This window comes from Stegastes partitus, unplaced genomic scaffold (assembly GCF_000690725.1).
Source record: "Stegastes partitus isolate 25-593 unplaced genomic scaffold, Stegastes_partitus-1.0.2 Scaffold112, whole genome shotgun sequence".
Taxonomy (NCBI): Eukaryota; Metazoa; Chordata; class Actinopteri; family Pomacentridae; genus Stegastes; species Stegastes partitus.
Window position 1 is genome coordinate 600,937 of NW_007577843.1, and position 11,795 is coordinate 612,731.

General features: G+C 39.9%; 1 protein-coding gene across 1 annotated transcript; it reads left to right on the top strand.

Moving 5' to 3' along the window:
- The first annotated feature begins 4,815 nt into the window (after window positions 1–4,815).
- bet1l (Bet1 golgi vesicular membrane trafficking protein-like) lies at window positions 4,816–11,527 on the top strand. The gene is made up of 4 exons (XM_008277998.1): window positions 4,816–4,860; window positions 6,376–6,461; window positions 8,261–8,317; window positions 8,762–11,527. The coding sequence occupies exons 1-4, from the start codon at window positions 4,842–4,844 to the stop codon at window positions 8,927–8,929; spliced, it is 330 nt and encodes a 109-aa protein (XP_008276220.1). The 5' UTR covers window positions 4,816–4,841; the 3' UTR covers window positions 8,930–11,527.
- Window positions 11,528–11,795: the final 268 nt, after the last annotated feature.

The window sequence follows — 11,795 nt, forward strand, 5'->3', positions numbered from 1 at the left end:
AAATAACCCTAGGGGAAATATGTAGAAATATGATCATGCTAAAGGTTGGAATTAGACAAGAAGGTTAAGTCTGATTTCTGAGAGGTGGTGGTTGACACATAGAATACATGTTGCCCATGAAGGGCTTTAAAAGACAGACGCCTTCTGTGACATAGCATAGTCAAATGTGACTTTTTCCTTTTTTTTAAGCAAAAAATATGCCATTGAAGTCAGAGTAAATGAGTATGCCTTTTCCAGAATTACATTTCTATGATTGTGGAGGTTTTGAAATAGTACCACAAAGTCACCATACAGAAGTATTGGATTTACAGCAGAACTAAAATAACTGAAATATGTTGTATCAGTTAAATTTGCTTGCTCAAAATCATTAAATAACAGATGATGATAGAAAAATAAGTAAATCAGATTGTGTCATTATGATATGATTCGCCTTCAGGTCATCATAACAACCCGACCTTTTAACAACCAGCTAGGAGTTTGACAAGAACATAGTTGTCTAAAATATGCATTTATTATGACTTAATGAGCTTTTCATTGACTAAACTAAAAAACTCCTTTGAGAAATGTTAAAAGTGACAGAGAAATGTGTCTTGTGTAAATAATGGCTATTCTATAATTCTATAGCTGACCCATCCTGACCCAAGAACCACCTTCAGATCAGAGTAGAGTATTTTTGAGGAAAGAACATTCAGAGTTTCTTCTTTTGTAATATCATGATCATGCTCACTATTTACTATACTGAAGCAGTGAAGGTTATGCTTGTAGCATTGTAGCTCATCATCAACACGAATCAGCTGTAAAAGTAAAAAAAAACCTTCAATCAACCAGGTCCCGAAAGACCAGGACTCACTTTACACACACTTAACAGAAGCTGTTGATTCATTTTGAAAAACCTGAGTTTGAATACACAATTGTGTGTGGTGAAGAGTTTGTAAGCAACGGGTCATGTGTGAACTGAAAGCCTTTATATTTGTTCCTCACAGGTTGCGACCTCTGTGCCTTCAGCTGTAATCTGTGTCAATCAGTCAGCCCAGGCTTAATCTGAGCGAGGGGGAAGCAGCCTGTTTAAGGCTGAAGGAGAGAAAGAAAAGAGCTGCTGAGAGCAGAACAGGATGAACACAAGGCATGATGATCAAATTAGTGGAAAAAGCTTTGCTGTTCATTGTACACAACTAAAGCTTCATTAGTGATTTCAAGCAACAATTTAAATGCACAGGGGTTCAGTTTTTACAACATGAAACACAGAGGGACTGCAAATCCTCATATTACAGAAACTATGACAAGATCATTTGGACTTTTTTTTTTTGAGAAATTCAGTTGGCCTGTTCAAAATTAACTAATCATCGCAGCAGTGCATGAAACTACACACAGTATAACTTTGAAAGAGGAGAATAAATTCAGCAGGCAACTCTCCAGACCGAGGAAACACTGTGAGGCTTTTTGACAAAGAAACTAATTAGAGCCAATTATCTCTGAAAATAAAATGGTCACTTCATTGCTGCAGCGCTGAGAAGAAGAAAGGCTTTACTTACAGAAACTTCCCCCATCTCCTCCTGTTAGCAGCAGCAGGTATTAGTGGCAGTCCGATTACTCTGAGCAGCGTCACACTCACAGCTCCAGAAACAGCCCATAACCCAGCCACAGCCCCTCAGCCGGTAGTCTGCAGACCTGCTCCAAGACCACAGGTTATTCCCCAAACTAGTGTGTACTATCCAGAAATTCAGTTTGACCTTCAGCAAGCTCAGAGTCACAAGCAGCGCTCCATCGGAGGAAAAAACGGGAGCTGGCTAACTGATTATCTGAGGAAAGCCTCGCTTAATCTAATTAGACAATCTGTGGCTTCAGTGAGTGCCAGAGAGAGAGACTGCTGCTGCTGCTGCAGCTCCTCCTGCTGAGAGGGACACATCAGGTCTGCACAGAGTCACAGACTGAGTCTACGCACACCAGGTGGAGGCCACACCTGCTGCTGCTATAAAGCTCCTCCTGCTGAGATGAACACACAAACAGACCTGAGAAAAACATATAAAATTGAAGATAGGTGGTATACAAGTGTACAACTGGGAATCAAACCCCAGAAAACACCCTAAAAACCAGTTTATATCCAGCCAGAAAATCTGAAGACAGCCCAGCAGCCAGCCAGAGGTCTCTAATGTGTGCTGTGCTCTGACGGCATTAGTGATTGTTCACTACAGTTGTTTTTATTTGTTACACACACAGAATTCACACACACTTCCCAACCCCCCACCACCATCATCAGCAGTGATGCAAGCTGACATGAGGTGGCACATGCTCACGTGACACACAGAAACACACACAGGTGGATTACAGCACATACAGACACAGGAGGATAAACTGAACACACATACATGGTGGTATCACTCCTTCACATTTGCATTATATTATTTTTGCGGTGAGCTAGCATGACCTTTGACCCCACACTCAGACTACACGGTCAGTGTGAGGACTCATTTAACAGATCAGCCAGGGACTAACGACTCCCTTGCAGATTCACCACAAGCTTCGTGTTCATGCTGTAACAAAGTCATAATTGATAATAATTTATTTTCGCATTGTAAACCATGTCGGCGCTTCACTGAATGTTTTAACTGATCTGGAGGTGATTACATTTTTATAGTTCAAATGAATAAATCTTCATCGTGTGAGGCTGAATAAGGTCTGTGAATTCAGTTTGCTTGATAAATTTCCTCAGGCTGAATTGGTTTATTTGGAACTGAGCATGTTGACCTGGGATCAGCTCACCAGTTTGTACAGCACAGTGTGTGTGTGTGTGTGTGTGTGTGTGTGTGTGTGTATGTGCATCTCTGTGTGTGCGTCTCTGTGTGTGTTGCCACCCAGTGGCCACATGTAGTCAATATACTGGACCCAGCACAGCACACACCACAACCTAAATATAGAGCATGCATGTTATATATTTAGTCTGTGGCACACACTCAATCCTGAAAAAATCTGTCATCTACTGCATTTCACTCTTGTTACTGTTTAGCTTATACTGCAAATGTCAGAGAGCGCTACAACAAGTGTGCCGTGACTGTAGAGGTCTGCAACAACAACAGCAACAGTAACACATCTGATCAGAATCAGACGAAGTCAGTGGTCTCTGAGAAAGCGTTTTCTAACAATGTTCAAATGTAAATACAAAGACAGTCAGTCGAAAGACAGTCATATTGTACCGAAGTTACTGTAACATTTAACATGACGGACACGGAAGACACATTCCATGTTTATTTACCTTTTATGTTTATCTTTCAATCAGCTATAAAGGTCTGTCTGAATTTTTACGGAATAGTACCATTTTAACACTGTGTTTAATTTGGTCTTTTTAAAAAATCATTAATGTGCACAATCCGGATGCTGACTGCTTTGTTTCTATATTATCCCAATTTTGTCTCTCATATATTATCCTGAGGGCTGCAAGGTGGCACAGTTGGTAGCACTGTTGCCTCGCCAGTTCGCGTTCCAGTGGGGGCACCGGGATCTTTCTGTGTGGAGTTTGCATGTTCTCCCTGTGCAGCGTGGGTTCTCTCTGGGTTCTCTGGCTTCCTACCTCACAGTCTAAAAAACATGTTGGGGCTCATTGGTGATTCTAAATTGTTTGTAGGTGTGAATGTGAGTGTGCTTGGCTGTTTGTCTCTAAGTGTAGCTCTATGATAGACTGGCGACCTGTCCTGGGTGTCCCCTGCCTTCGCCTTAAGTCAGCTGGGATAAACTCCAGCCTCCCCGCGACCCTAGTGAGGATTAAGTGGTGTACAGATAATGGATGAATGGATGGATATTATCCTGACCTTGAAACTCTTTTGTGCCTTCATCACACAATCATATGTACCCATGTGTATCTCTGACATGATGTTCATTCCTGGACATAAAGGACATGCTTGATTTGTCGTGTTTCCTCTCCTTCGTCACTTTTGACAGATATTTCTTGGGATATGTTTGTAGTTTTTGTACCTTTATTATCTCTAAAACAAATTATCCTATGACAATTGTACAGTTGATTTAGGGTGAATATATCTGTTTGCCTCATGTCTTTGACTTGGTTGAACCATGGTTGAACCATGGTTGAACTATGGTTGAAACATTACAATGCTTGTATAATAACAGCCTGTGAATTAAGCAGTGTTCTCCAGTCCCCTTTTTACTCTGAACATTTGACATCCTCAGCCTGAGAAGCACCACACCATCTCAGAGTACCAGAATAGTCATAGCTATTTGCTCCCAATGTATTTAGATAACTGCAATGTGATATCAATATGTGATATATGTTCTCGACCTGTCCAGGGTGTCCCCTGCCTTCGCCCTAGGTCGGCTGGGATAGGCTCCAGCCCCCCCGCGACCCTAATGAGGATTAAGCGGTGTATAGAAAATGGATGGATGGATATATGTTCTTTTGTTTAGGTATAAAAACCAGCATCTGTTGATGCAAACCTCCACTGCCCTTCTAAATGCTTCTGAATACAATAAACCACTGTTGAATCTGTACTGGTGGTGCTTCATTGTACCTGACTGAATACTCAGTATATGCATATGACTCAGTGTTCAGCAAACAAGTATACGCCCTCTTACAGTACTACATCACCAAGTACAGAACAATGGTAATATACATTTTTATCTAACTATTTTTTGTGCATAATAATCTGTATACTTATTTCAAAAATACACCACGGCTTTTTGGATGAGGAAATTTAGCACGAAGATTTAAGACTTCAAAAAAAGCGATCAGTTTAGTAGCCAACAGGAGCCGCGGTGGGAGTGGCCGTGACAGCTTCTGCTTTGCGCTGATCACGTGTCTCTGTGATCAGCTGATCGTGACGTCATTCTCCAACATGGCGGACTGGAATAGAGGTTTGTTTTTGACACGTATTCACTTCTAAATATTCAGCAATTTAGTGTCTCCAGTTGAACAGTTAACAATACCGCAGCCTTGTTAGGGTAGCAGGAATTACATTTCTCTTCAGTTGCGTGTTTGAGGTGGGAATATGTAGTTTATTCACTCGGAGCTTAAATGAATCATACAGCTTCGCTAGCAGGCTAACTAGCTTATGAGTTTAGACCTGACAGGTTAGCTGTCTTGACAACAGATAGGTCTGGCCCACTGGGAGCGGAAAGTTTAACTCACATTCACAAAATCCTGGCATTGTTTTCCCGCATGTCAGAGAGAAGCTGATACTTAATATGTTCACATAGTTGTTGTCTGATATTCCGAGAAACAGATGAGCTCATGCAGTACTGACACAAAAACACGGTTTACTTAGAGAGACTTGAGGAAACTATGCAAGGACACTGTAGTCTGGGTTAGTGGTTTTACTTCATTGTGGGGTAACACTAGTGTTTCCGTGTCATAGACTGTTTTTCCTGTTGATATATTTTCTCTTACTTACGTCTGAGAGTAACCACAGGTGGACTGATGTGATTTTTCCACGGCTTTTCAGCACTTTGTCGAAATGTCTTTGTTTATGTTCTGATACACTTGTTATTTTTGGCAGATTCCATATTCATAAGAATAATTGACCTGAAACCCAGCCAAGTTATAAAACTTAAAAAGTTCTGAAACAGGTGGTCACGAAAAAAAAGGTCATTCGATATTCATATGTTAATGTGTCTTTATATTTGTAGGAGCCATTTATGTTTATTGTTGGCAGGTTATTTAATATACATTATTTAGACACATGGTGGCAGTAATTAGACACAGGGTGTATATATAGAGGCCACAGGTGACAGGAAGAGGAAGGCACAGGTAGGGGGATGGCACACAGTGCTCACCAGACCAGCATCAGACAAGCACAGATGTATTCCAAATTCACTATAGGAAAACCGCTGTATTTTCATCTTTGCATATGGTCAAATAAACCATTCACTAACGGCAAGTATAGGGACTGGAAAATCTGTTTTTGGGTCAGCGTCGGTTCACTCCTGCTCCACCTGTGCAGTAACGGCAATTAAAGGACATTAGGACATTGAAAATTGCCATTATATTACAGTGTCAAAGTACTACATTTTTTAAAAATTATACAACCTGAAGTCACAATATAATAATAAGAACCAAGCAACAGCGTATTTTCAGGCACAAAGTGGTGCTATATTATGACCAGAAGGTCTGTCTGCAATTTTAAACTGTGAGAAAAATATTAAGAGATTTCCAGTAAGTGTTATTTTGCATGTTTTTAGGAGTTCTACCTGTGATATGATGAGATTCACATGGAGATTGATAAAAACTTGTTATGAAAATGGCTAGGCTTATTATGAGCTTAGTTGGGCAATATGTTGATACTCGTCACCCTAATAATGACTAAAGAAGTGGTTACAAAATCAGCCATCTCTTCTTTTGATTTCTAATCCACTGTGTTTGTGTGTTTCCAGGTCATGGCTCTGTGGATGACATGCTGGATGCTGAGAACAAACGACTGGCTGATAACTTGGCCACCAAAGTCTCCAGACTGAAATCTGTGAGTAACGCCCCCAAATTACTCCTTTTATCCACCAGCTCTATTATTTAAACTGCTGTTTTTTGATTAGTTTTTGAGTATTAGGTTACTGGTGTCAAACTTGTCCAGTTGAAATTACAACTAAAGGTGTCACTATTTCCTCAATTCATTTTCAAAGCCAGAAACATAGTTACTTATTATCTCACAAACAGAACCATTTAAGCCCCTTTCAGACATTCACTCTAATCCGTTAATCTGTCAGCAATTTAACACGTCTGCTTCATGTCTGAATGTCCACCCTGGTCATGTTTCTGTAAAGGTCACCGGCAATGTTACTAGGTTGGACCTTTTAACATTTCCGTACCAATTTCAACATGGTACAAGTCTGAAGTTGAAAAATACTTTATTCATCCCAGAAGGGAAATTCAATTAATGACAGAAGCTAAAGTTTGTTTCTTTCAACTGTTTAGAACTATTCTCTCCGAGTTTATTAAATATTTGCAGCATCCGACAGCAGCACATGTGTCTCCAAAGAGTGAGAGTTGAAAACATTTGCACATTCGGGAACAGCACTGTTAACTTAGTTTAATTCTTACAATTATAAATTATCCTCAGGACAGTAGATCAGTCCGGGTCAGGATCTGACAGCGGGTCTCACTGTATAGGTCTGCATGTTTTCACATCAGACAGGTGAGCCCTCACCCACTGATGAGCAGTTTAGTTTCCAGCTGTTAAGGACTACTTCTTCATAGTTTACTACATGCCTGGAGCAGCAGACAGAGGTAGAATCCATCACTGTCTCCAAAGAGAGAGAGCTATGTGCATGTATGCACTGAGCAACAACAGTGACTTCATTAGTTAGATCCAAGACTGATCAGGGTCTGACAGCAGCTGTGTACTTTACTTCACCTCAGACAGATGAGCTGTCACACAGAGTTGCAGTTTATCAGCTGCAGTTAAGAAATTTGTTACATTGCAGCTGTCGTCAGCTCAGTCCTGAGCTCTTAGTCTCACTGTTTCAGAAATCAGAGATAAACTGGACTATTAATTGTTTGGACACATGGTTCAGCTGCTATTCGTTTAGTTTTAGTCTATTATTGCAATATTATGCATTATACATCACCTGGATTATTGATTAGTCTTGCATCAGTGACAAATACCACATTCACCAGCACTCTAGGGGTATGGCTGAATGCAGCTGTGAGGAACAATACAAAAACCTATCAGACCTATGTCTGAATGACTAGAATGCTGTGACGAATTTACAAAGCCAGTGATGTTCCATGTCTGAAAGGGGATTTGTTGTTTATTTGTACTCCCAGAACTCTAAAAGTAGTTCAGTGCAGTGCAATGCAGTTCACAGTAACGCCAAAATCTGCACAGCAACCCAGATAAAATAATGATAACAATGACGAATTAGTTAGTGCATGCAGGGAAGCCATCAGACACACCTTCTCCCAGTTCATGATGATAGTGTGGAAGAGGTCCAGTTCCGCACAATAAACATAGATTTTTATTGTTAAGGGGCAGAGCGTTGGGGAATTATCTGCAGCAAAGGACCATTCACAGGAACTGAACCCAAGCTGCTCCAGTAGGGTCTGCAGCCTTTGTATATGAGGCGCATGGCCAAAGCAGATGCTTTCTGGTCTAGACATTTTACTGCAGTGTGTTCTCCCCTGAAAATCTGCTGTCATGTTCTCTGTACTACCTATAGTTTGAGTCTGGATCATGTGAAAATTAATTAGATGTCACATATCATTGCTTTGTTGGAAAAAAAAACCCAAACTTGATTGTTCATTCTGTCTTTCTGTATTTGACAGCTGGCTTATGACATCGACAGGGAGGCCGATGATCAGAACGAGTACCTCGACGGCATGGTGAGCCCTTTCTGACTGTGTATTACCAGCGAAAGTGAAATAAACCTTTGATTTTTAAACTAAATAAGAGCTGGTGTTTGGTTTTTTCTTTCTGTCTGTGGAAATCTGTGAGGCTCCGCGGGAGCTGTAGTTGTTGAATGACTACAAAATAATATCTTCATGACGGCCTCTCTACAATGTGTGATTTTGGGGATATCGTTAGTAAAGGATCACAGTTGTGGGAGAAGAGCTTAAGTCTGACAATCCAAAGTGCAAGGATTACTCGTCACTGAGGCACTTTTCAATAAAGGGGTCTGAGTGTAAGAATGAGCAATGTTATTTGATAGTGTGTGTTAATGGTTAAATTTGACATAGCAGGAGAAATGTGTGTTTAACTGTGAGACAGACAGGTGAAAAGTAACACGCTGCATTCATTATCATAAAAGCATCTTGTCTGTCTTTCAGGACTCAAACTTCCTGAGTGCGACCGGCTTGTTGAGCGGCAGCGTGAAGCGATTCTCCACAATGGTCCGATCTGGGAGAGACAACCGCCGCATCCTCTGCTACGTCTCTGTGGGGCTGGTCCTGGTCTTCTTTTTGCTCTACTACTTGGTCTCCAGGATTCAGCGCTGATGGGAAATCATCTCAGCCTGGACCTGGTCCTGATGTGGAGATGAGACTGTAGACTGTGATGCCATATCTGATAGGTTTAAATAAGCTCTGTGGATCTCATGCGACTGAGAAGACTTTTTTTCTTTTGAAAACAAACGGGGAGTAGACAGAAAACATTTTCGCTGTATTGTTGGTCGGCACAGTAGGGAACATCGGCCAGCTCCCTGGGGGAAACTGCAGTTGGTATGGTCATAACACAGACCCTGGAGTCTCTTCAAAAGAAAGAAACATGCCAGGACTTTGGGGTCTTCTGCTTGGCACCGACTTTGTCCCATCCTGCAGCTGCCAGAAAGTCCTTATTTGGACTGAGAAAGGGGGAGGCCTGAATGCATGAGTATGGTACACATTACTGCTGAGTTTAATGGATTGATGAAACCATCAGTCAGGACAAAATATATTTAATAACAGATTTACTGTGTCTCAATTTCAGACTACACGATAATCTAAAGAGCCCATATTATGTATACTTTTACAGATTTAGAATTTATTTTGAGGGGTCTACTAGAATATGTTTACATGGTTAAATGGTCAAAAACACAATCTTTCTCCGACTGTACATTCCTGCACCATTGCTTCTCACCTTCCACCTGAAATGCTATGTTTTGGCTGCTGTCCCTTTAAGTCCACCCTTCCTGAAAAGCCCAGTCTGCTCTGATGATTAGGTACCACACAGCTGTGTAGCCAGTGATGAAGATCAAGCAGAGGCTGCTCTAGTGAATATCATAAAGGTAGACTGTGAGGAAGCTGCTCATTCTTTGTTTGAGGGACAAACTAGCTGCTAGACAGGTGTGATGCAAACATGTTACACAGTCATGTAGATAAGTAACAAAAGAAATGCCAGAACTGTAAACCATGTGTTTCAGGCAGGTAAGGGGGAAGTCCAAAAAGTATGATATGGGCTCTTTACAACTAGAATTTAATTCTAGCTAGTCTGTTTACATTGCAAAGCTGACAGATTTATTTGGAGTGTGCTGCTTATGTTTGCTGTTGTCTCATAAAGCAATGCACAGAGGAAATGAAGAAATAACGAGTGAGACAGAAAAGCCAAAGGTAAAAAGTTTTATATATATCTGGAAAATGTCCCTTTCTTGTTGAGGTTTAATTGTCAGTGTTATTCCACTGCATATATTTTTCTATTTTCTGGGGCTCAATCACTCAATCAGTTCTATCAGTGCAAGACAGAAGAGTATTTTTTAAAGGATGATTCATATGTACACAGCAAAAACACGTAATATACCCCGAACAAGAATATAAACACAGCATGCAAGTGGTCCTCTTTTTAGACTTAGAAAAAAAGAATGTTAAAATCTAATTTCTATTGTTGTTTTGGTTAGAAAATGGTTAAACTCAGCTAATAGTGCACCAACTGCTGTTTAGCTGGTGACAGATTTTCAGTCATGAGTTAATCCACACCCGAGGCAGCTGTGCCTTTAAAGGACAATGATCAAATAATGTGATTAGTGCAGAGACACTTCTTTGACCAGTGACTAGAAAAGGCCACCCTAAAATGCAGATGTTGACTTGATGCAACAGATGACAGGAGAATAGGAGAACAGGCTGTTGGCGCTGTAGATGCTGGCATGACAGTTAGGGCCGTAGTTAGGCACTTGAAATTCCACAAATTTCCCATTTATCTTTTAAGAAACCATTTCGAACAGCATGATGTGAGAATCTGCCACATGATGCTCTGCATGTGTATGAATGTGACATTACGCGATCCTGTCCCCCAAAATGTTATCATGTCCAATAACATCGCATGCTGCATTTATATTTATGTTCGGTGTAAATGAGACGCCATTTGTGTGTATATAGTGTGGAATTTGAAGAAGGCAGGTGAAAAAACTTCAGTTGTGAACAATAATTGGCAAGAATATCTGCTGTTGGCTGGTCTTTGGAAGGACAGCTCTTTCATCTTCACATCTGTCTTTTGGACATTTTCATATGTACAAAGGGAACCTTATTGATCCTGCAGTTGTTTAACAGAGTTAGCAAATATTTTAACAACAATGTCACATTCAAATCTTTTTTTTTTTTTTTTAAATGTAACATCATTGTGCTGTGTTGCGTTGGACTTTGGATTAATGAGCTGTTTTTTCAGCTTGGGCTCACAGTTAAACCTGTTTTCTTCTAATAGGTATTTTTAAATAGGAACTGCCCTGTCCTGTTCTTACAGGGACAGTTTGTTTATAACCTTTTGTTTTCCCCACATTGAGCCAGTGAAACAGATTGTTGAAGATTAGAGACTGTTAAAAAGATTTTCCTTCCTCAGTGTGTCGACATTCCATCTGTCTGCATTGGTGACAGCATGAGACATTAAATATTATTACTAATACATATGCAATAAATGGTTTTAACTTCTGAACATGTTATTTATAATTTCTACTTTCTATGTGTTTAACACATTAGAACATTTAAGTTCTGGGAATTATATGAGATATTCTGAAAATAATTTAGTACTATTGCATTTTAATAATTTTTTCAAATAAAGTTTTTATTTTCACAATATGTATCTTAAAACCTTTGATAAGCAAATAATAAATTCAATAAAGCTCTCTAAAAATATTTTGCTTATAAAATTCTTCATAACTTTACTTTTTTGTCTTTGTGGCTTTAAAATTGTCAAAATGAAATATTGTAAATACTGATGACTGGAAAACCATTTGAAATAGTGATGTAAATACTATAATTCTGTTCCTTAGTTAACCATGCTGCTAAATTCATGCAGTCAGTTTGCACCTCTGAACCATTTTAGCCTCTTATGTACGTACCTTAAATTGCCCCTTGGGGACAAATAGAGGGTTTTGTTGTTGTTGTTGTTGTTTTTTGT